A 22,079-nucleotide genomic window follows, 5' to 3' on the forward strand; every position below is an offset into this window, starting at 1 on the left:
AGTAAGTATGGCCGCAATGGCCTGAACCAAATTAGGAGGGTTCGGGGGTGCTGCCATTCTGCATTTAACCATGACAAGATTAATTTCATCATCTAGATTAATTAAAAAATCCCGATAGTAACTAATCTCTCTATACATAGCACATTGCAGAATATAGAGCTTCAAAACAATTTTTGTGTGACGCTTGTAGGCAGGGCCAGGCGGTTCGATCGGCTCAACCAGTCAGTCTGACCGATCTGCCCTGGTCCAGCCGAAAAATGTATGGCGGACCGTCCGGTGTACCAGGGCGGACCGTCCGCTTTACAAGAATCCAATTAACCGGACCGTCCGCTGAGCTTCTGCGGGCTGTCCGCTTTACGAAATGTCAACCCAACTCTATTTCAGATGGTTCTGTGTGTTGTTCCTCAACGGCCGGCGGACCGTCCGCGTGTCATGACCGGACTGTCCGTGCAACACATTTGAACTGCCAGACGGTGTCTCTGGTCCGACCGACAACGCTTTCACAACACATTTACGCCGCGCCTATAAAATCTTACGACCCGAACTTCCTCTGCAAAGGTCCTTACGGCCTTAAACTCACACCTCTATCAACTCCTAGGGAAAAAATCTCAAAAACACTACAAAAATGAGATGCATGCTCGCCCTACGTCTTTTCCAATAATTTTTTTTATATTTTTGGCTAGGCTGACCGTCCGCGATTCCTATCTTTTGACACCGCGCGCCGCCACCAGTGAGGCCGGCGTGGCGCCGCGGCGCGCCGTTCCCGCCGACAGTGGGCCGACTGACGGCGAGGCTAGCACTACACCATCTACTGGACGAGGCGCACACGGGTATGGGTGATGCACGTGAAGAACTCAAGCCTAACCTAGTCGGCGACGTGCGGCCCGTGGCGGTCAAAACGACATCATTGTGAACGTGTGTGGAAATAACAAGAACGTGGAGGAACGAGAGGAGCATGAGCATTAGCGACTCACTTACAATCGATTTGAGCCCTTGGACTAAGGAAACGATGTTCGGACGATGGAGTTCCACGGTGAGGTCGAGTTTGGACCAAACTAAGACCAACGGCCGGAGAATCCGAGATTCCCGGCGAGGTGGGGTTGTGGCTGTGGTTGGAGGGGTTGAGGAGGGAGCTAGGGAGGTAGTCGAGCTTCCGGTGCGGTGGATTTGAAATCCATTGGGGGGGAATGCTCGGATTTGGCCGGTGAAGGGGAGGGCGCTCAAACACTCAAATATCGCCCATGGCGTCGGGAGGGAGAGGGAGAGTGAACCGAGAGAGAGAGAGAGAGGGAGTGGGCGCGGGCGGGTGAGGAGGATGTGCTCGCCTTCAATGCGGCGTACGGGGTGGCCGGGGAAGAGCTCGATGGCCGGCACGTGGTGGTGACCGACGATCCTCGATCACGGAGCAGGTGAAACAGAGCCATCGCAGACCGTCCGCCGTCCCAAGCGGACTGTCCACTAGGCGCGGTGTTACAGAGGCATTGCAGCAGCCGAATTGAGATCTAGAGAAGGAGAATCGCGCGGAACAAAAGAAACTAACAGGATGCCAACAACTGGATTCACACTGGGGAACAAAATCACAAAGAACACACAGAACAAATCACACGACAAGAGGGAAATCAAAAGGGGAGAAACGAAACTCACGGAACCCTAGAATCGCCTGCGAGACGGAGGCCGAGCTCACAATGGGGAAAGACGAAATGAAACCCAACGGGAAGAGGAGAGAGAGAGAGAGAGCGGAAGAATAGAAACAAAAGACCGCAGAAGCCAGAAAAAGAAAGGAGGCCCATATGTCAGACTCAGCAAAGCAGAAAAGAGAATCGGGCCGCACATATGGGATCGGATGGCCAAAAAATTCGAGTGGTGAGAGGGAGGGCCAAATCACTTGAGTGACATATAGCTTTTCCTTAATAATATAATAGTTTTCGTATTATACACCCGTAAAATACCTCAACTCTTTAGGCCGTGTCTTTGATCTCATTCAGGATGAGGTCAAAACTTGGTGCCTTGCTCGGCTAAATCCTTTCTTCTTTAGTTGCTCCTTTCAGTAGTGAGTAATTCTTTTAGCATACCTGTCTAGGGTGAGCGTTCTGCTTGGTCTAGGTCGTTGTTTCTGCGTATCTTACATGTAATTCTTCTTCTTATTAATAAATACCTGCCAATCTATCCGGTTCTTTCAGAAAAAAAAAACAATGGAAGACAGAGCAATGAAACATGCACGAGGCCACATCAAAGACATCGATTTTGCGAGGACAAAGAAATCTTAGGAGGGAAGTGGGAGCTTGATCCTGCAAAAACACGTTTTACAAGTCCTCTCCCAACAAAGCAGTTAATCTACAACAGCAATCGACCAAAGTGGAAATAAATAAAAAAACAGAAGCTGCTAGCCACCTGACCCGTTTTTTTTCCTTCTCCTTCCATCCGAGCTCCGGTGACCGGCACCAATGCCGCGGGAGGCCGCGCCAGCTGATCGACAACCCTGCTTTCACACAGATGCAGAGAACTACAGGTTCAGAGCCATGCATGGGCAGAAACAGAATAACAGAAAGTTCATACACGACTGGACTGGATCCAGAACATCAGTGAAGAGCCGCGGAACCAACCCATGTATACCAGATCACGGCATCTCCAACTCCGAGCTTCTCTCTCGCAGCAGATGCCGACGCATGCAGGCAGCTCGATCGAGTTCCGCTGAGCTCGGATAGAAGAGAGGAGGAGACCAGCAGGGGCAGGGGGACCTCTCCCTCCCTGGTCCCCCAAAGGCCTCCTCACTGGAGCTCCCCAGCTGACTTTATACTGCGGTAGAGGATGGCTAGCTTGGTTGGGGGGCATGGGCCGCCATGCCTCTGACTCTAATGCTGCGCGTAGGGGGAGTGACCGAGACTGACTGCATGCAAAGGCCAAAAGTCCTTGTCGTTGTTGGACGCCTGGCCAGAAAAGACTCGAGAATCTCCCTTCCTGCACGCGCGGGTCGCAAGTTCCGTGCAAGCCTCAGTTTCAGTGCATGGAGCCTGCTGGTTTGAATCTAGACCGTGTTTGGTTTGTGATCCTACTTTTACCGTTAATTACTAGTATTAAATGAAGTCAGTTTGCAAAACTAACTCCATAACTCCTACGCTACTTTGCGAGACGAATCTAATGAGATTTTTGACCGCACAATTAGAGGATAGGTACTGCATCATAACTACCGTCATTAGATTCTTCGCGAAAAGTTACACCCATTTCTAAAAAATTTTGCAAATAAACTTCGTTTAGTACTTCATGCATTGAAGATTCTCTCGTTGTACTACTTGTGCTACTTGGAACCAAACAGGCCTCTAATCTTTCCCCATTGCCAACACAAACCAGTTTGTTACGCAAATTAAGCTCGGTGGTTAGCTTGTGATCTCAAGTTTGAAGCCTCAGTGGCAGCACTGACAGGAGTGGAGGATGGAGCAGCACTAGCTAGTTTGTGTTGTGTGGGTGACCCAGCGGGCTTAAGATGGCAATGGATACCCAAAATCCGAGTATCCGACAGTTTTTACCCGATAAGAAGATGAGTATAGAATGAGTTTTCTACCCGTGGGTACGTTATTGAGTAAAACCTTGTACCCGTCGAGTATGAAGGGTACGGGTGCGAATGTATACTACCCATACCCGCGTACCCGCGGATAAAAAATATCCTGCAAAAGATAAGCTAGCCTAAGTGCGGTCTAGCTCATTTTGGCCCATATGGCCCATAAATTTGGCTCAATCCAATTTCTATTAGCTTGCTGGGATGATGAGCCAATGAGTCATCTACCGTATTTCTCTTAGTTTGTGGCAATAAAGTTTGGAATGATTTATTTTGTATGTGAATGTCTAATATTTATATATAATTTTCGAATATAATTTCGGGTACGAGTTATCCGTCGGGTACAAATTACCGGGGTACGGGTATGGAAGTGTTTTGCTACTCGTGTGTGCGTACGGGATAATCCGATGGAGTAAAATTTAGTTCTAGCGGTCGGGTACGGATATGGGTGGCCACTACCCGTCCGTCGGGTATGTAAGCTGTTGCCATCCCTAAGCAGGCAGCATGGGCTCATCGTCGGCCACTCGCATCACAGGACGCACGTGAAAACGCGCAGCGGCAGACGACAGACAAGCGCCGCTGTTGCGCTGCATCGATCGGCATCCATGTCCTCGTGGATCGATGTGCAGTGCCGCGCTGCCGTCCACACCTTTTCTCCACGTGTGCAGTGCACGGCTGCCGCCTTGCCGGCCCCATGCATGATCCATCGTGCGGACGGACGGACACCTGACGAAGCTCCCTCCGACTCCGTGCATCGCTGCATGCACCACGCCGAAACGCTACGCTTTTCCAGCAGCACGCTTTACCGTCAGCGTCGCGGTGCAGCGTCTCCCACTCTCCCCCGCAGATCTCAGAGATCTCGCCGCGCACCCCGTGGACGCCATGCACGGTACTCGCACGCGCACGCCGGTCGCGTCAGGGTACGGGCACACGGCGGGCGAGCAGGGGTCCGGGCATGCCATCTCCGCACAGTGCGCCGCGCCGCACCGCACGTCGCGTCCTCCCAGCCCAGCCAGAGCCCGGGGACCCTGTTCTCACGAAACGAGCTGAGAGCAGCAGGGCTAACTGCCTGTTCCATCAATGCCCTGCCGCAGCTAGTATTCTTTTGCGTGGGGAACCGTGCTTGATTCGTCGAACCACGTGACATAAACTGTGCTCGTGACTGACTGACAGGGTGCTCGCTCGCTGCCAAAGGGGCGCACGTCCGCCACCGTGCCGGCCGTGCTCGTTTGTACGCGTGCGTGCATGCAGAGCCCAGACGTCTGGCCTCTGCCTGCGGTCTGCAGCCGGCACGGACATGACTCGATGGTGTGCCTGCAGGCTACGTGGCGGTCATGATCGGCCGGCGTGACATGTCCGCAGAGCACGGTGAGATAGACTTGTCGTGATTCTTTTTTGTTTTGCAAAAAGAAGAAAAAGTTCCTTGATGGCGGCAGCGAAAATTTCTGACGCTCAGGCTGACGAACGAGACAGTACAGAGGAGGGGGAGGAAAAATCTGGCCACGGGTGCGGCTGCGAAGATTAGGGAATGGTTCGGTTCATAGCCTAACGAAGAAGATGGCGAGCTCGGGGCCGTCGCCGCCGGGCGGGCTGACCATGTAGAGCGACTCCGAGTCCCGGGACCCGACGGTGTGCTCGAAGCTCCCGCGCATGTACGCCACCTCGCCGTCGGGCCCGTCCACGTCCGACCGGCCGGGGAGCACGCCGCCGCCCATGGTCACCGCCCACAGCGTCTCCAGCACCGCGATGTCCTCCTCCGTGGGCTCCCGCCGCACCGCGTACCCCACGCGCTTCCCGTTGCAGAACATGGTCCACATGGGCTCCTCCAGCACCCACCCGTCGTCGTCGTGATGCTTGAAGCTGGCGCCGCCGGCGCCGGCGCCGTCACCGCCGGCGTCGGCGGCGTCAGCGGGCTCCGCGTGCTTCTCGCTCTCCAGCACGATGCGCGCGCCCGCGTGGGCGCCGAGCTCGCGGAGCAGCGCGTGCGTCGGGAGCGCGAGCTCCACGACCAGCGTGGGGCGGCACCGGGCGTTGTCCTGCAGCGACAGCGACACGTGGCCGTCGCGGTAGCCGAAGAGCGTACCCGTGAGGCGGTGGCGGGACGCCGCCGCCGCGCTGGCTGAGGACCCCATGAGCTGCGACAGCAGGGAGTCCGACGGGGTGAGTCGCGCAGGAGGCGCGATCCGGCACGCGCCGGCCTGCAGCGGCCGCCCGCACCGCGGGTTCAGCAGCGGCAGCGATCGGCACATGCTCTGGAACATCCGCATCGGCCGCGACCGCCGGCCCGGCGCCTTCCGCTTCGGCCGCTCCTCGAGCGCGTGGCCCGCGGAGCGCGCCGGGGACGGCGCCGACTGGCCCAGCACGGGCTTGTCGTCGTGGTCGTGGTCGCTCCCCTCCGACGACGACAGGGACGCCGCGCGCGCCCTGCGGTCCGGCTCCTCGGCGGCGCCCGCGTCGACGTCGGCCATCACGGAGGGAGACGAGCTGGGCCCGCGCTACCGGTGCTGCGGCAGCCGGCGCGGCCCGCCTGCTCCTCCGATCGGCCTGCTTCGAGCGCGATGGATTGCCTGAGGCTGCGGATTTGCGCTGACCATCGGAGGAGGCACGGCGGGGGGTGTTTTGATGCGGTTGCGCTTGCGGTTCGGAGCCACTGGCGCCAAACGCGCCAGCGAGGCGGCGGGGCCGAGTCCGCCGGCGTCGGCATCTCGGTTACGAGATACTACGCACGCGCGCGCGGGCGTTCCGGTCGGGTATTCTTTCTGGGCTTCCGAAATTGACCGGTGATTAGTGGTAGCATCGGAAGCCCATGTTCTTTCTGGGAAAGGACTTTTCGTTTTTTTGTAACGGGAGCCCACCAGGCTCAGTATATGAGTTGGTGATTTGGGCCCAAGTCCGTCGGAGACGCGGGTTCCTTCTTGCCGTGCCGCTTTTATTGTTTCCAGCTGCAATCCATCTTTCCTCTCAAAAAAAAAAAAGCTGCAATCCATCATCAGGAACACGAGTAGACCGCAGTGCCGTGTGCAGACGAGGACGCGGCTGGATTCAATGCGGGTTGCCACCAAGGTGATGGGTGCTACATCATGTACTCACATTCGTCTTCTGCTCTGAAAGAAAAAAACCTACCCAGATCAACAAGATCAAACGGAGGACACCGATTTGAGTGGTCGTGCAGCTCATGTGGGGGCTTGCAGGCTCCCAGGGCCAGCTAAAGACCAGGAAGCAGGCAGGAGTACAAGAGCCAGGGTGGAGGGTGGAGACGTACAAAACGGCCGGGGCACACATATGTGGCCTTGAGCTAATCGATTTTGAGAGGTGATCAACACTAATAGAAATATACAGTAGAATGTGATGTTGATACCACCACCAGAAGGTAGTACTATATGTGATCTTTTCGTCGAGCACAAGTCTTATAATTAATTCCCCGCGGGCCGGCCCGGCTGACATCATAGGAAAAACACAGCAGCAGGGCAGGCGGTAGCTGCGAGCTCACATCCACTTTGTGCTGTCGCTAGCTCGTACCCCAGGGCCGTGTTTGGTTGTAGGGTGAAAAAAATTTCACCCTACTTTGACCACTGATTACGAGTATTAAATAAAGTCTAATTACAAAACCACCTCCACAATTCCGTGTAAATCGTGAGACGAATCTAATGAGGTCTTTAACCGCGTGATTAAAGGGGTGGTTAGTGTAGCATCACTGTAGCAAATCATCAATTAATTACCGTCATTAGATTCGTCTCGAAAAATTACACTTATCCCTAAAAAGATTTTGCAAATAGACTTCATTTAGTACTTCATACATGCGAAATTCTTTTTTCGGGAAACGTGCGCAAAATGTACCAAACACGGCCCAGATTCTCGAGCCTGAAAACGCCACAGATAAAGATGGACAAAACTATTCTGTTAAGTGGATAAGCGTGCAGGTTAGAGAATCCCAGTGCCGAATACTAAGATGAGATTTGGTTTTTTAGTTTAAGTCATCTGGCATATCACATATTTAAATACCAATTAAAAATACTAAATATATTTATTAAAATATAATTTAATAAGTCGTGATATAATCACGATATGAATATGTTAAGTCTAATTGTAATTTGATCACTAATTGCTACATTAACTCTCAGTTAATTATGCATTAATTATACTTAATAGATTCGTCTTGAAACCCTAATTATAATTTATGTAATTATTTGTATATTAATATTAGATTGATCTCTGAATATTTAAATTAATATTCGGATATTCCATGTGACAACTGTTTAAAAAATTAAACGAGACCTAATTAACTGCTTATACTCTGATGAAGAGATGTTGACCGGTGAGGCAGCTCATCACTAGGGCGTTTAGTTCCCAAAAACAAAAATTTTGGGTGTCGCATCAGTGTTTGATCAGATATCGGAGGGGTTTTTCGAACACTAATTTAAAAACTAATTTCAGAACTCACTTGGAAACCGCAAGACGAATCTTTTGAGGCCTTTGACCGTATCATTAGCACATGTGGGTTACTATAGCACTTATGGCTAATTATGCCCTAATTAGGCTCAAAAGATTCGTCTCGTCGTGTACATCCAAACTGTGTAATTAGTTTTGTTATTTAATTACATTTAGTATTTCATACATGTGTTCAAAGGGGAGGTGAAAATTTTTGGGTGAAAATTTTTGGGAACTAAACGGGCCCTGATTGGCTAATTATGCCCTAATCAGGTTGCAAGCAGCGAGGCAAAGCTCTGTAGAAATTAAAAGCCGGGTTGGTGAGGGGTGCTTCAATGCCCTCGTTGCGTCGCAGCTGGTTCACGTCAGTGTCCGCGTCGGCATTCTCGTGTCGCTCTGGACAAAGCGCCCTACCGGCCATGCCATGGCTGCAAAGCATGGCCATTTACAAGTTTACCCTTGTACTGCACTAGACTGGTTGTAGTACCGGCTCTGCCGGGAGTCCGGTCCAATCCAGTCGAACGCTCACGGTGTGTTTAGATACCATGAAAACTTCAAATTTTCCATCACATATCGATCACATCGAAATGTTAAATATAGCAAATGACACATGTATGGAGTACTAAATGTAGTTAAATAAAATCGAAATGTTAAATATAGCAAATGACACATGCATGGAGTACTAAATGTAGTTAAATAAAAAAATTAATTGCATAGTTTTGATGTACGTCACGAGACGAATCTTTTGAGCCTAGTTAGGTTATGGTAGGACAATATTTATCACAAACAAACGAAAAGTGCTACAGTGTACTACAATATTCGATATGACTTTTTCTTCCACCTTTTCCAGGGATTTAAACACAGCCTCAATCTCCTCTCCAGCGATCAGGATTCCCTGACCTGCTGAAAAGGAAGCCAGGGAACACTGTTCCTGTGACTTTTGAGCCTCTGTGGGCCGTCCGCTCTAAAATGAATGGATAGGATCGATCGCTACAGTACCCATGCTACAATACAAAACAGTAGCTTTTCGAGCAATGCTCCGTGAACAGTACCTCTACAGTGAATCGTGGTAGGGACTACTGTTCATCCAGACTTAGACACTGTTTCTCTTTAGTCAGAGAAGCTGAATCCATGGCGTGGGCTGCTGGCCTGCCGTGCTGGGGCCATGACTTTTGTGTCGGCCTCTTTGTCTCAAGATATTTTTATTTTATTGAGCTTTGAAAAGCTTGATCGATCCAACCTTTGGCTCCTTTTGTTCGTGGGAACTGATAATGGCGGCTCCTCTTGGGTACTCTTTCGTATTTTGGCCGAGTACTCTTCTGGGTCGATCAGCCGTGCCTCCTCTTGGGCTCTTTCGTATTTTGCATTTGAGCGCTCTCGTGTGTTCGTCGAGTCAAATTCGAATCAAGCCATTATTAGGCATTTGCGCTCTTGGATTCGAAGATCCTGAATGAAGCCATTAATAGGCAGACACTGACCAGTGACCAACCATGGTCCCCGTGGATCAAGAATGCAAAACACGCGGGACTCGGACCCGCGCTCCTGGTGACGTGACAAGGATGGCCTCCTCGGCTCCTCGTCTCCAGCCACGGGTACTTGTTCCGCGTCCACACTCCGGAACACACGCCAATCCGGCCGCACAGCCCGTTGCTGCAGCTCATCAGACCCAATGGCTCCGGTGAGAATCGTCGACGTCGGCTACGTCCCCGCGCCGGCGGCGGCCGCGCCGCCTGGGCCTATCAAGCTCAACGCCATGGAGGCGCAGTGGGTCGTGGCCCCGGTGCTGCAGCACCTCCTGCTCTTCGAGGGCGACCAGCTGCCTCCCTTCGACGACGTCGTCAGGTCCCTAAAATCCTCCCTCGCGGCGACCCTGGCGACCCACGCCCCGCTCGCAGGCAAGCTCCATCACCTCGCGGAGAGCGGCGAGGTCGCCATCCGCTGCTCCGCCGCCGACGAAGGCGTCCGGTTCGTTGTCGCGGAGACCGACGCCGACGCCCGCCGCCTCGCGTGCGACGAGGACCACGACGTGCTCACGTTCGTGGGGCTCGTTCCGGAGGTCGACATGTACCGGCTGCCGGCGCCGCTGCTGGCCGTGCAGGCCACGCGCCTCGGGGGAGGAGGCGGGGTGGCCCTCGGGCTCACGGTGCACCACGCCGTCGCCGACGGGCGGTCGCTGTGGAGGTTCGTGGAGGCGTGGGCGGCGGCGTGCCGCGGGGACGCGCCGCCCGAGCCGCCTCCGTGCTTCGACCGCTCGCGTGTCGGGCTGCCTGGCGGCGAGGAGCTGGCCCGGAGCGTCGTGCGGAAGTACATGCCAGACCTGCCGGTGGTACGTTCCCGCGAGCACAGCACAGGCTTCGTTCACATCTCTCCCATTCGGGTTTTGATTTCGTTGCACCTGATTTTTTGCTGCCACCACCAGGTGCCCATGCCCGCGATATTGCAGCAAGACCGGCTGCGATTCACCCGCCGGACGTTCACCCTGGACGCGCCGCGCATCGCGCGGCTGAAGCAGCGCATCGTCCGCCTCGGCGAGGCCCACGGCGCGCCGCTGCGCCGCCCTCCGTCCAGCTTCGTCGCCGTCGTCTCGCTAGCATGGACCTGCGCCGTCCGCTGCCGGTCCTTCCCGGCGGACGACAACGTGTTCCTCTTCTTCTTGGCCGACGCCCGCGACCGCCTCGACCCTCCCGCCGGCGCGGACTACTTCGGCACGTGCCTCACCGGCTGCCTGGTGAAGCTGCCGGCGCGGGAGCTCCGCGCCGAGCGCGCGCTGGCGGCGGCGGCGGCGGCGGTGCAGGACGCGATCCGGGAGATGGCGGAGGACCCGCTCGGCTCATCGCCCGGGTGGGAGTTCCTCAAGCTTGCCGGCGACAGGACGGTTCCCATCGACCGGGTGGTGAACGTGTCCGGGTCGGCGGGCTTCATGGCGTACGAGGTCGCCGACTTCGGGTGGGGGAGGCCGCGGCGGACGGAGAACGTGAGGATGAACCACGACGGCCAGGTGGCGCTGGTCCGCGCCAGGGACGGCGGCGGGGTGCAGGTGGCGGTGTCCATGCTCCAGCGGGCGCACGTCGACGCGTTCAAGTCGGAGCTCCTCAAGCTGCTCGGGTCGGACGAGTGATGTCTAGTTCTCCCTTCCTCTTTAATTACTCTTACAAACTATTTGTATTTCCGTTTTGAGTAATGGAAATGAGAATGGCTTATTTAAAAATACACATTTTGTTGGTCGCGTACGGCGTACAGTATAAACGGCACCGTTTCTCAGCTCAGCATTTGCTGCATATGGCTCCACGCCACTATTGGGGTTGTGGTCGAGCGTGTACGGTCAGATAGGACGTGGTGGTTGACCCGTGCGGGCGATTGGAGGAGGCACGTCGGCCAACGTTGACGAGTCATTTATGTCGACGGGATGCGGAACGCGGACGCCTGTAATCCGACGGGCACCGGCATGTATAAACGCCTCGCGTCGACGTCATCGGCTCAACGCACACGGAAGAAAATGGGGTACGCCCCGTGCGCACACCAGGCCCTGTGCGCACCCTGCCGCGATGCCGTCCCATCAGCATCGGACGGATGGTGCAGTGAACGGCTCCTTTCCTCACGCAGACACGGCTCGGCTCATATCGGCAGCCTCGGCTCCGCCATTTTTCCTCGGCTCCCGCATCGATTCTGCGCTATCGTGGACTCATCTCCTCCGAAAGGCGGCTTCGATGCCGTAGCTTCCGAGCAGGCCACCGCAGTGCAGCCGTGCAGGAGCGCCTAGCAAGTAGGCGCAACACAAGCAGGCGGACGCCAAGGCTGCGGCGGCCGGCAGCAACAACAGCAACCACCTTCAATTTATTTGGAAATCATTAATAGCTGCTCCATACGTACTAGGGGGTTACACAAGCACTACTCCGGCGCCCCATCACCGCCAGTTCAAAATAGCTATCACCGCCGGTTTCGGGGGGTGTTGAATTTAACTCGTTGGTGATGGACAGGGCCATCACCGCCGGTTTCAGACCCGACGGTGACAGTCCGAACCATCACTGTCGGTTTGAGACCCGGCGGTGTTGCCCCGTTAGGAAACAAAAAAAACAGGCTGCGCTGCTGCCATTGATGCTCGCCGTGCCGCTCGCCGCTCGCCACGCCGCTGCAGCCGCCGTCGCAGCACCGCTGCTACAGCCGACGCTCGCCCTGCTGGTGCCGCCGCCGTCGCAGCGCGCGCGCCGCTGCCGCTCGCCGCATTCCGCGCTGCTGCTGCCGCCGTCGCAGCGCCGCGGGCAAGGCCAGGGCGGCCGCCGCCAGTCCCTACCTGCTGGGGGAAAAGAGGGGAGGCGAGGTTAGAGGCAGTTGTGAAACGTGAGGAGGAGAGGGGACGGGCACCGCACCTCACGAAGTTCGATTCGCACGGCACCGCACCGGATCTCGCCGCTCCCGCCGCCACCGCAATCGCCGCTCCCGCCGCCGCGAGCCACCACCGCCGCAGATCCGGTAGGGAAGCAGGGGAGAAAGGCCGGCGATGCGTTGGGGAAAGACAGGCGCCGCCGCGGCCATGCCCGCCGGCAGTCACGCGCCGCGCGCCACCGCGCATCCGCAGCCCGCACTGGCGGGGCGGAGGAGGGGAGGGAGGCCGGAGATGGGGATGGGAGAGAGGAGAGGGGAGAAGGCCGGGGGAGAGGAGCTCGGAGGGGGAGACCGGGAAAGGAGCTCAGAGGGAGCAGTGGGGAGAGGATAAGGTCCGGCGGGGGAGGAGGAAAAAAATCTGAGGACCGGAGAGAGGGGGGTAGGGAGAATGAAAAAAAATAGGTGGAGAACACATCACCGCCGGGTCCATTACGAACTGGCAGTGATATGTAAGCATCACCGCCGGGTCCATTTGGAACCGGCGGTGATAGACTATCACCGCCGGTTCGAAACAAACTGACGGTGATGGGGCGTTGGCGATGATGTATTCTGTAGTAGTGAAGTCTCTTAATGGGAGTTGATTAAGCTGCTATAACACAATCTGCTGTTAGGAAGTTACATTTTGATGGAGGGCAAAATCATGAATCTATATAGTATGGTCATAGAACATGTCACCAAATTGCTTATTTCAGAGTTTGTAATATGAAACCTGTCATCTGATTGCTTATTTCAGAGCTTGTAATATTTGTAACCTTTTGTGTGCATTCTGGAGTTATTTTGGTGAATCACTGTAGAGTTCTTATCAGTTAGGACAGTGAGTGCTATTCTAGCATGGATATATTCAGAAAAATGCAACAGAAATTTGTGTCCTAAAACATATGGTTTTATTGCAACAGAAATTTATGGCCTTACATATGGTTTTATTACAACAGAAATTGTTCTCAACATTCTATCGATAGTTACAGGCAATGAAGGATCCGAGTCAATAATTCAACATTCTGTATGGGGACAGCCAATAGTTATTTATTTTTTAACAAATGAGAGAAAATCTCATGTTCAAGATTCATATTTATTTCAGAATAATACTCTGCTACTTGAAATGGTTCATGTGCACATTGTGAGATCAACATTCCAGAATCCTAGTTCAACTTTTTGCTGTTGTGGCGAAATCCTTTGATTTCTGCAGCAAGCAAGGTTCATGCACACCATTTGATTTGCAGGAAACAAAACTGAATCCCAGCAGCAAGACACTACATCGACTTCACATGATTAGGAGGACAACACGGGTTCAGAAGCAGAGAAGGAACAAATTCAGATGAAGAAGCACTCAGTCCTTGATAGCGGCGGAGGGGAGGCGACCGTGCGTGGAGGCGGCAGCGGCAGCCGACAGCGGGGCCTCGGGTGCGCGGGCGGGGGCACCGGCGGGAGCGGGGGGTGAGGTGGAGGGGAGCTCTCCATGCGAGACGCTGGCCCGGCCGAGAGGAGTCTGCCGCGGAGTCGGAGGCGAGGCAACGCCGGGAAGCCTCCCACTGCCACCATCGGGGATCGATTGGAGAAGAAGGGAGCCAAGAAGTGAAGCCTAGAGCGCTGGCTGTTCGATTCAACGAGTCGAGCTCACCGAGAGCGGAGGGAAGCCTATCGATATGTGAGGAAGCCGAGCCCACCGCGCCATCCGTCCGATCGAAGGGGAAGGGCATCGCGGCAGGGGGCGCACGGGGCCTGGCATGCGCCCCGTGCGCACCCCATTTTCTTCCCACGCACTAGAACACAACCGACTGCCGACCGACGTGTGGGTGTGGCTACTGGCTGTTTTTTTAAAACAAAGTTGCCTAGTGGTTTCTAGATTATCTGAACTGGAGACTTAGAAAGCGTTGCGTCGCGACTATATGTCCACAATTATAAAATTTTCTAATTTATTATAAAATAAATATTTTAGGTAATAACTCTATAACCACTTCTAGTCCTGTGTTATAGCATGGCTGTTTCTATCCACCATCTGCCATCCATCTAATGGAGGGACGCACGCCACACGTACCATGGGCGGTTGAACAACTAGTCGCAACTTTTAGAAATGGTAGTAAATCTTATGTCTGTTCATTTTGTTTCTCATCTTCTCTCTAGGATTTTTCTATAAAAGATAGGGAACCAATAATCTTTGCAGCTAGCTAGAAGGTGAGTCACAAGCAAATCTCTCCATCTTTTTTCTACTTCAGTATTTGAAATGGTATATCTAGTTGCTCTCGCTGCTGGTGGGTGGTTTTTATCAAGAGAGGAATAGCACTTTGCACATGTAATGTTAGTTTTTACATAATTTTTGGCTTTCGATGATGTATTAATCCTTTTATATCACACGCAAAGCCTGCTTACTGATAAAGAACATATTTTAGATGATATTTTTCTGAATGTTTTTACGGAATATATTCATACATGTGTGTGTTGGGGAGGTAGGGTGGTGACATGACTAATATTAATCTAATAATGTTTCTTCTTTTTGTTCGCCGAGGCACCGGATGTGCTAATGGTTTAACACAGATGGCATAGTGTTGTTATTGATGTAATTACAATTTTGTGCGTGGCCAGTCATATATAGCGCCCCCAACAAAACACTATTCTATCTTGCGATGTAACGTAATTCTAAGATACCTATGATCAATAGAAGTTCTCTGCTGTGGATGGCAGATCAGTTGTATCTCCACTTCCTGTCACTAAAGAACTCAAATTACTTCTTTCAACTATGAAAAATCTCTATTATTTGGTTCAAATTACTCCATCAACTATTTCAGTTGATCCTATTTATTCCCGTAATGTCGGTGTTTAGTCGCCAAACCTGCTCAGAGATACCCGTAGCAGTAGGATTGTAGGCAAGGGATTGACTAGCTCTGGAACCCGATGATGCAAAGAACACAAGGATTTAGACAAGTTCGAGCCGCAAGGTGCGTAATACCCTACGTCATGTGTGGTTGCTTGTATTGTCTTAGAGGTTGATGTCATATTAATATTTCGAGGGGGTCCATGCCCGCCCTTATATAGTCTGGGGGACAGAGTTACATGGAAAGTCCTAGTCGAGTACCGTTGGAGTTCTACCTCAACTGGATCGGGTAGTTTTCATATACTACGCCTAGTTCTGCGCCTATTCGGATAGTTACAAAAGAGGTAAGTTATATCCCATACGCTATTTCTTACTCTAGAACATTCTACGCCTATGAGCAGTCCCACTGGCCCGGGTCTGACACGTAATTAGATTTATCTTTGTTGTTACTCCCCACCCAAGTGGAAGATTATTAGTCATTATTTTAAAAATAATAGGGCATATAATAATAAATTAATCTTTAGGACAAATAATTGTAAAAAATCTAATGATGATGATGATGATGATGATTATTATTATTATTATTATTATTATTTAAACACAACTTATGAAGTCCACTATAACCTTACATAATTTCAATCTTAAACTCCAACTTACATATGGAGAAAGAAAAAGACAAAACTTGGTAACGGATAAAACGGATCAATTAACGTAGTTGTAGGAGTAGGTTGAACTATAAAATAATAATTTAAGAAACTATCCGGATTTCAACTAAGAAGAGTAGTTTGGAATTTTACCATGGAAAAACTTTGGCAAAGCGTAGCTATAAATTGTGTTTCAACTTCGTGGACCTTCTCTCCACGAGGATCCAGGAGCGCGACTCGGAACCTGTAGTCCACCTCCGATCCGCCCCTGCCACGGATCCGACTCCACCGCGAGCTAGTAAGCTCGGAATTCGCCTCGCGCGCTTGGTGCTTTGGTCTAGGCCTCCCCAGCTCCCCTACAATAAATGGAGACGTGTGGTGGCGGAACTCATCGTCCGCGCAACGCAACGCAACGCCTCGTGCTCGATCGCCCCGGTTCCCCCGCGATCCCGATCGACCCTCTAACAGTACGTAGCAGCGACCACCGACGACGACGGCACCCATGGCGTCAGAGAGGCAGCAGGTCTCAGGCGGAGGCGCGGCGCCGATGTGCGCCAACGGCTGCGGCTTCTTCGGGAGCGCCGCGACCAAGAACATGTGCTCCAAGTGCAACAAGGACGGAACACGTAATGAAGACCGCCGAAGCCGCCGAGAAGAAGGCCGACGACGCGGCGCCAGCGCCGGCGCCGGAGGTGGAGGAGAGCGGCTCATCCGCGGAGACGACGGGGGAGCATGAGGGCGCCGACTCCGCGGCGCCCGTCATGTGCGCGAACGGGTGCAGCTTCTTCGGCTCCGCGGCGACCAAGAACCTGTGCTCCAGCTGCTATAGGGACCTCCTCAAGCCCGCCGCCGCCGGCCCCGCCGTGGCCGAGAAGATCGAGGTCGCTGCGACGGCACGTTCTGCTCGCTGCACCGCTACACCAACGAGCATGCCTGCGACTTCGACTTCAAGACGGCGGGCCGCGAGCAGATCGCCAAGAAGAACCCGCTCGTCATGGCGCCCAAGATCAACAAGATCTGATGCAGACGGAGACGACGAATAGTCCGAGTCAGATGGAGACGACGAGCACGTTGTGCAAGGCTGGGTAGCTAGTGATGATAGGTTTCTGTTACCGCCGCTGATACTGCTTCACCTCAAGATGATGGGCCTAGCAGGTCTGCTCGGCCCAAGGAGCCCAGTGTGCGTGTGTCGGGCCCGGAGTGGAACCGGCCCGTGTAAGCGGAGTGAGTTGGCGTGCCCTGCTTGCTCGTGTTACAAATAGGAGAGCAGGCGGATGAACTTGTTATGCAAGATGAACAACATTACTCTAGAAACTAAATCCTTCCTCCCAACAGCCTCCTCTCTCATCGAATTCCTCTTCCTCGACTGGATCCGATCGGGTTGCTAACAGTTTCATTGTTTTCTCTTAGCTTCCATGTTCTAGAAGTTAAAACCATTCTTTGTAGGCAATCAACAAGTTTAGTTCTCGATTATTTCTTCGAATACATCGTCAATCTAAAGCTCCTGGTTTGTGCAAGTTCAGAATGGCAATGCATATAATATAAATGTTTGAAACTATTGATACATAATGTGATACTCACAGCTTTCTAAGGGGTTTTATTTTGTAAGGATGGTTTTGGATTTTCTTGCCCTCTCCGTTGGTAGGAACTTTAATTTTTTATGATAATTAATTGTTATAATAAATTAGCCAGGTTTCCACGGATGCAGAAGCTATTCTTCCCCCTGTTCTGAGTGGTATTGCTGTTTTGCCTTGTAACCATATTATTAAAAGTCACCATATCCTATGGAAACCAGAATTCTTGTGCAAACTTTAAAAACTCCAACAGAGACCACTGGATCCCCATCCGAGGGCACCAGACAGATCTATGGTACATTTTCACTTAGGCGCCCGCCCTCACCCCACCGGTGCCTAATTTTTTTTCGCATCCCCCCTCCGTTTCGTTCCGTCACGCGCTGGTGGAGCCTCCGTTTTGTCTCCCCCAGATCTGAGACCCCTGCCGCTTGACGTCAAGGGGAGCGAGCACTCATCCGCCCCATTGCCGCCGCCCTCCACCGCCTCGCCTCTGTTCTGTGCGGGATGGCCAACAGCACCGCCAGCTCCACCAGCGTTGCCTCCCTCGGGTCGCCGCCGCCATCGTCGCAAGGCCATGGAGCAGCCCCGCCGCCATCGTCGCAAGGCCATGGAGCAGCCCAACAGTGCCGGCGCCCTCCACCTAAGTGACAGGAATAAGGATCCAGCAAATGAATTGTGTTCTGACATTTTAGGTGATTTGGTTAGAATTGTGTCCTGTCATTTGAAATTATTTAGATTGAATTGTACTGTCATCTGAAAATATGTAACGATTTGTACTCTGTCATCAGAAAATTCAGTAATGGATTTGTGTTCTGTTATTTGATAATGACATTTGACTCAAGTGCAGATCTCATTCTCTACTAGACATTAAGTTTAGGAATGGTTCTATCGAAATTCCATGCCTTGTTGTTGATGAATATACAGGTGGTCTTTTCAGGAATCTCATTGCTTTTGAGCAAACCTCCCCTCAATTTAGGGATGACTTCACCGCTTACATTGTTTTCATATCACAGAATATTAGTATGCCAGAAGATGTAACTCTACTTGTTGATAGAGAAATAATTGTCCACCACCTTGATAGTGACAAGCATGCATCTGATTTATTTACCGTGCTCAGTAAAGATGTAGTATTTGATTTCAATGGCAAGTATTACTTAAGGCCACTCTGCTTGCCTATGGAAGCACACTATCAGAGTCGTCTAAACCGATGGATTTCTTGGCTCTGGGTGAATCATTTCAGTAATCCATGGTTGCCCTTAGCAGCATTAGGGACAGTCCTTGTGCTTATCTGCACCATTGTTCAAACCATCTTAACTGTGCTGGCATGCGTTAAACCACTTGATCAGAAATGACTAGTACCAAGGACTACCTCATGACATCAGGATCACCAATCAGGCATTTCATTGGCAGGTACTTACATGCTTTCATTCATTGTGTATTTATCTCCCTGGTTACAGTTACATGCAGATTTTCCTTATCCTTGCATAAATTTTATTAAGATCCTTTTACCTCTGGTTGCATTTAGACTGTCTTTATCACATAAATTTATCAAGATCTTTATCCTATCAGTTTTAAGTGCTTATATTGTTGGAATTTGTATCTTATGAATGTGGACTAGAACTGCTCCACCCCAGCTGGCAGCATTGTATCTTAAGATGTTGGGTGGGTATAAAAGAAGATAAAATAATAATTGCCATACCAAATAACCTGGTATTCCCACGACGCCTCTGTCCATCGTGCAAGGCCAAGGCCACATTAGAACATTCAGGCACTTCATAATTTAGGCATGGGACAGACATATGTACAAAATGATCAAAATACCATGACCAAAATTCAGGCTGCTATTTCAGGAAACACTGATCTAGTACGCAGAGATTCCGGCTTCGGCTCCCTTTACATGATCAGGTTACAGAAAACTCTACCAAAATTTGGTTCACAACTGACATTGAAATAATTATTACAGATTGGATCAAATTAGCAGCAATAAACTGAATGATGTCACGAGTCGAGGCCGGTAGCCAGAGCTGCACGTGTCTAGGCCAGCAGTTAGGGCTGCACGGGTCGAGGCCGGCGGTGGACGAGTCGAGGCCGGCGGCCGGTGCTGCACGTGCCAACGCCGGCGACCGGTGCTCGACTCCGGCGCGCAGTTAGGGCTGTACGGGTCGAGGTTGCTGGTGCTCGTACGCTCTGGTGGACATGCGACGACGCCGGCGGCAACTAGGGTAGGAGACGACCGGGAGGAAGCAGGAGAACGGAGGAAGACAAAACTGGACCACGATCGATCGGGAGGAAGCAGTCCGACGGAGGGAGACGGAATGGCAGCTAACGGCGCGTGGGGTTACGGATGGAGGGGGTTTTGCGAAAATTGCAGTCCAGGTGGGATTGAGGGGCGGGCGCCTAACTGAAAATTTTGCCAGATCTGTCCGGTGCCCTCGGATGAGGATCCAATGGCCTCTGTTGGAGTTTCCAAAGTTTGCACAAGGACCCTGGTTTCCATAGGATACGGCATCTTATTAAAAAACTACTTTGAAAATCATCAAACTACTATAAATGATTCAAGAACTAAATTAAATCAGGCTACGTCGCGAAAACCAGATCCATCAGTCAGGAGTTGTTTCGCGGGATTGCAATGGCGTCATTCAGTTCTCGGCCTGGCGAGCTCTGTCCAGGTGTGCTACTAGTGCAGCGGAAGCTAAAGCAAGCACGTGTGGTGTGTTGAGAACATATCTGGTATTACAAGTGGACTGCTCAGACCAAAAGGGCCGTGCCTGATGGACCGTATGAGACACGACACTAAAAAACACGATATGAGCACAATCCGACACGGTGGTCATAATGCCAATGCCAGCATGGCACAGTCATAGTGCGTGAGCCGAAACCTCAGTACGCAGTACCGGCACGGCCACGGCACGAGTAACGGGCCGACATGGTGCTGGCATAGGCCCAGTCCACAACCTCACGTATATATACTTCTCACATGCCTCATACCCTTATCTTCCTCCTTCCTTTCCTATAGCCAGCCGCCAGCCCCCGCCACCCTCTCCTCCTATAGCGTGTGAGGCGCTTCCCCTCCTCTCGCGGCATGCCTTCCGCCCAGTTGCCCTCCCCTCGGCTCTCCCCACGCATGTAGTGTGCCTCGCTCTCTTCTCCTCGGCGGTGGCCTGCTCTCCTCCCCGAAGTTGCGCACCGTTGGCTCCCGCCTCCCCGCCGCCATAGGCTTCCCCACACCGTCATCATGCTGGTCGCCACTGTCGTGGTTTTCACGTCATCGCCGTGGCCTTCCCCGCCCCTCGCCGTCCTGACGCCGCAGATGTGGCCTCCCCGCGCCCCTCACCGTCGCCTCCGCGGGCGCAGCCTCCCCACGCCGCCAAGCCCGGGTCGGCACGAGCACGCCGGGCCGCCAGGCCCATCGTCCCGGCACGGCATGTGTTAAGCGTGTGTCGTATTGTGCCTACGCTGAGCCGGCGGCATGACGTGCGGGCACGGCATGGCACAATTAGTCGATCATGCCTTGCTTGGCGTGCCGCACTCAATCGTGCCATCCCGTGCTAGTCCGTGCGGCACGTTTGAACATCTATACTCTCCGTTATCAATGACGGTGAAAACAATACTTCTGAGCTCTTTATAGACTAGATATAAGTTATAACTGATAACGGGTCTTTTGGCTTATTGAAAGGATGTAGGAACAGAGGATCCGGGTTTCAGAAAAAAAAATGAGAGGATCCGGGTGAAATCTCATAGAGCTCTCTGCAATGGTGCTAGCTCTGATGTCTGGTGTAACCAATGAACCTCGGTGCTTAACAAGAGAGGAAGGATGCTGTTACTGTAAACCTTCCGTTAAACAGCACAGTGCAGAGTTAACTCAGCGGTACTGGCATGCAATTGGTGAACAGGACGTGTGCCATGTATGATGTCCCATGCTATGCTTTGCTCTCCGTCGCCGTCGGTGGGGTGAGCCGGCCGGCGAGACTTTGACTTCAGGTTAAGGAAGGTCTCCGATCCGTCCTTGGACGCGGGGACGCTCCGGCGTGGTGGACGGTTCCGGCCGTCCGGGCACCTGCGCGTCCTTGAACAGCGGTGGTCAGCACGCACCTGCGCGCGGGCGTCCGGCCGTTTGCCTGCTACCTTGCACGCGACGCAGTGTCCGTCCCGTCTAGAGAAGCGGAGCCGAAGGGCGGTGGAGCTCCGATCCGGCGAGCAAACTGAGCGGCATAGCTATCATTCGTGGACCTGGCCGCTGGCCGTGGACCCTTCCGAGTCCAAGTCTGATAAGGAAAACGAAGAGTAGCGCCGATCAGAGCCGCACGTGCTCGATCGGGCGACGCGTGGACACCCAGGGGTGGACCGTGTTTCAAATCGCGATACTGAATATGCGGTTGACCGATGCTGAATATGCGGTTGACCGTGAGTTCCACGACTCACGGTCGATGTCCACACGCGACTTTTTTCTTTTTTTTCTTTCCCCACTCCACTTTTCCCCACCCTTCCTCAGCCTTCTAGCTTCCTCCGCCTCCCCCTCCCACTCCCTTCCCCTCCCCGCCTCCCACCCCTCGCCCCCGGCCCCGCCCGCCGCCCCTCCGCCGTCCGCGCGCGCCGTGAGTCCTCTCCGCCCTCCCCTCCCGCCCTGGTCCCCGCGGATTCGCTGGACTGCGTCGGCACGGGCTCCGACGTCGAGTGCTTCGTCGACG

The 22,079-nt window shown here is 53.0% G+C and overlaps 3 protein-coding genes and 1 long non-coding RNA gene across 4 annotated transcripts; 2 read left to right on the forward strand and 2 right to left on the reverse strand.

Moving 5' to 3' along the window:
- Positions 1 to 2,208: 2,208 nt before the first annotated feature.
- Positions 2,209 to 2,839, reverse strand: LOC120681532. Its single transcript, XR_005677907.1, has 2 exons — positions 2,614 to 2,839; positions 2,209 to 2,479 (listed from the first exon to the last, which is right to left on the reverse strand). It is a non-coding gene; the product is annotated as an uncharacterized LOC120681532 (long non-coding RNA).
- Positions 2,840 to 4,916: 2,077 nt separating this feature from the next.
- On the reverse strand, positions 4,917 to 6,384 carry LOC120681533 (protein MIZU-KUSSEI 1-like). The gene has a single exon (XM_039963051.1). It carries the CDS (start codon positions 6,019 to 6,021, stop codon positions 5,092 to 5,094), a length of 930 nt encoding a protein of 309 aa, XP_039818985.1. The 5' UTR covers positions 6,022 to 6,384; the 3' UTR covers positions 4,917 to 5,091.
- A 3,164-nt stretch (positions 6,385 to 9,548) lies between these two features.
- Positions 9,549 to 11,200, forward strand: LOC120681534 (agmatine coumaroyltransferase-like). The gene is made up of 2 exons (XM_039963052.1): positions 9,549 to 10,307; positions 10,401 to 11,200. Exons 1-2 carry the CDS (start codon positions 9,651 to 9,653, stop codon positions 11,097 to 11,099), a joined length of 1,356 nt encoding a protein of 451 aa, XP_039818986.1. The 5' UTR covers positions 9,549 to 9,650; the 3' UTR covers positions 11,100 to 11,200.
- A 5,246-nt stretch (positions 11,201 to 16,446) lies between these two features.
- Positions 16,447 to 16,838, forward strand: LOC120681352 (zinc finger A20 and AN1 domain-containing stress-associated protein 6-like). Its single transcript, XM_039962853.1, has 2 exons — positions 16,447 to 16,698; positions 16,746 to 16,838. The coding sequence occupies exons 1-2, from the start codon at positions 16,447 to 16,449 to the stop codon at positions 16,836 to 16,838; spliced, it is 345 nt and encodes a 114-aa protein (XP_039818787.1).
- Positions 16,839 to 22,079: the final 5,241 nt, after the last annotated feature.

This window comes from Panicum virgatum, chromosome 7N (assembly GCF_016808335.1).
Source record: "Panicum virgatum strain AP13 chromosome 7N, P.virgatum_v5, whole genome shotgun sequence".
Lineage (NCBI taxonomy): Eukaryota > Viridiplantae > Streptophyta > Magnoliopsida > Poales > Poaceae > Panicum > Panicum virgatum.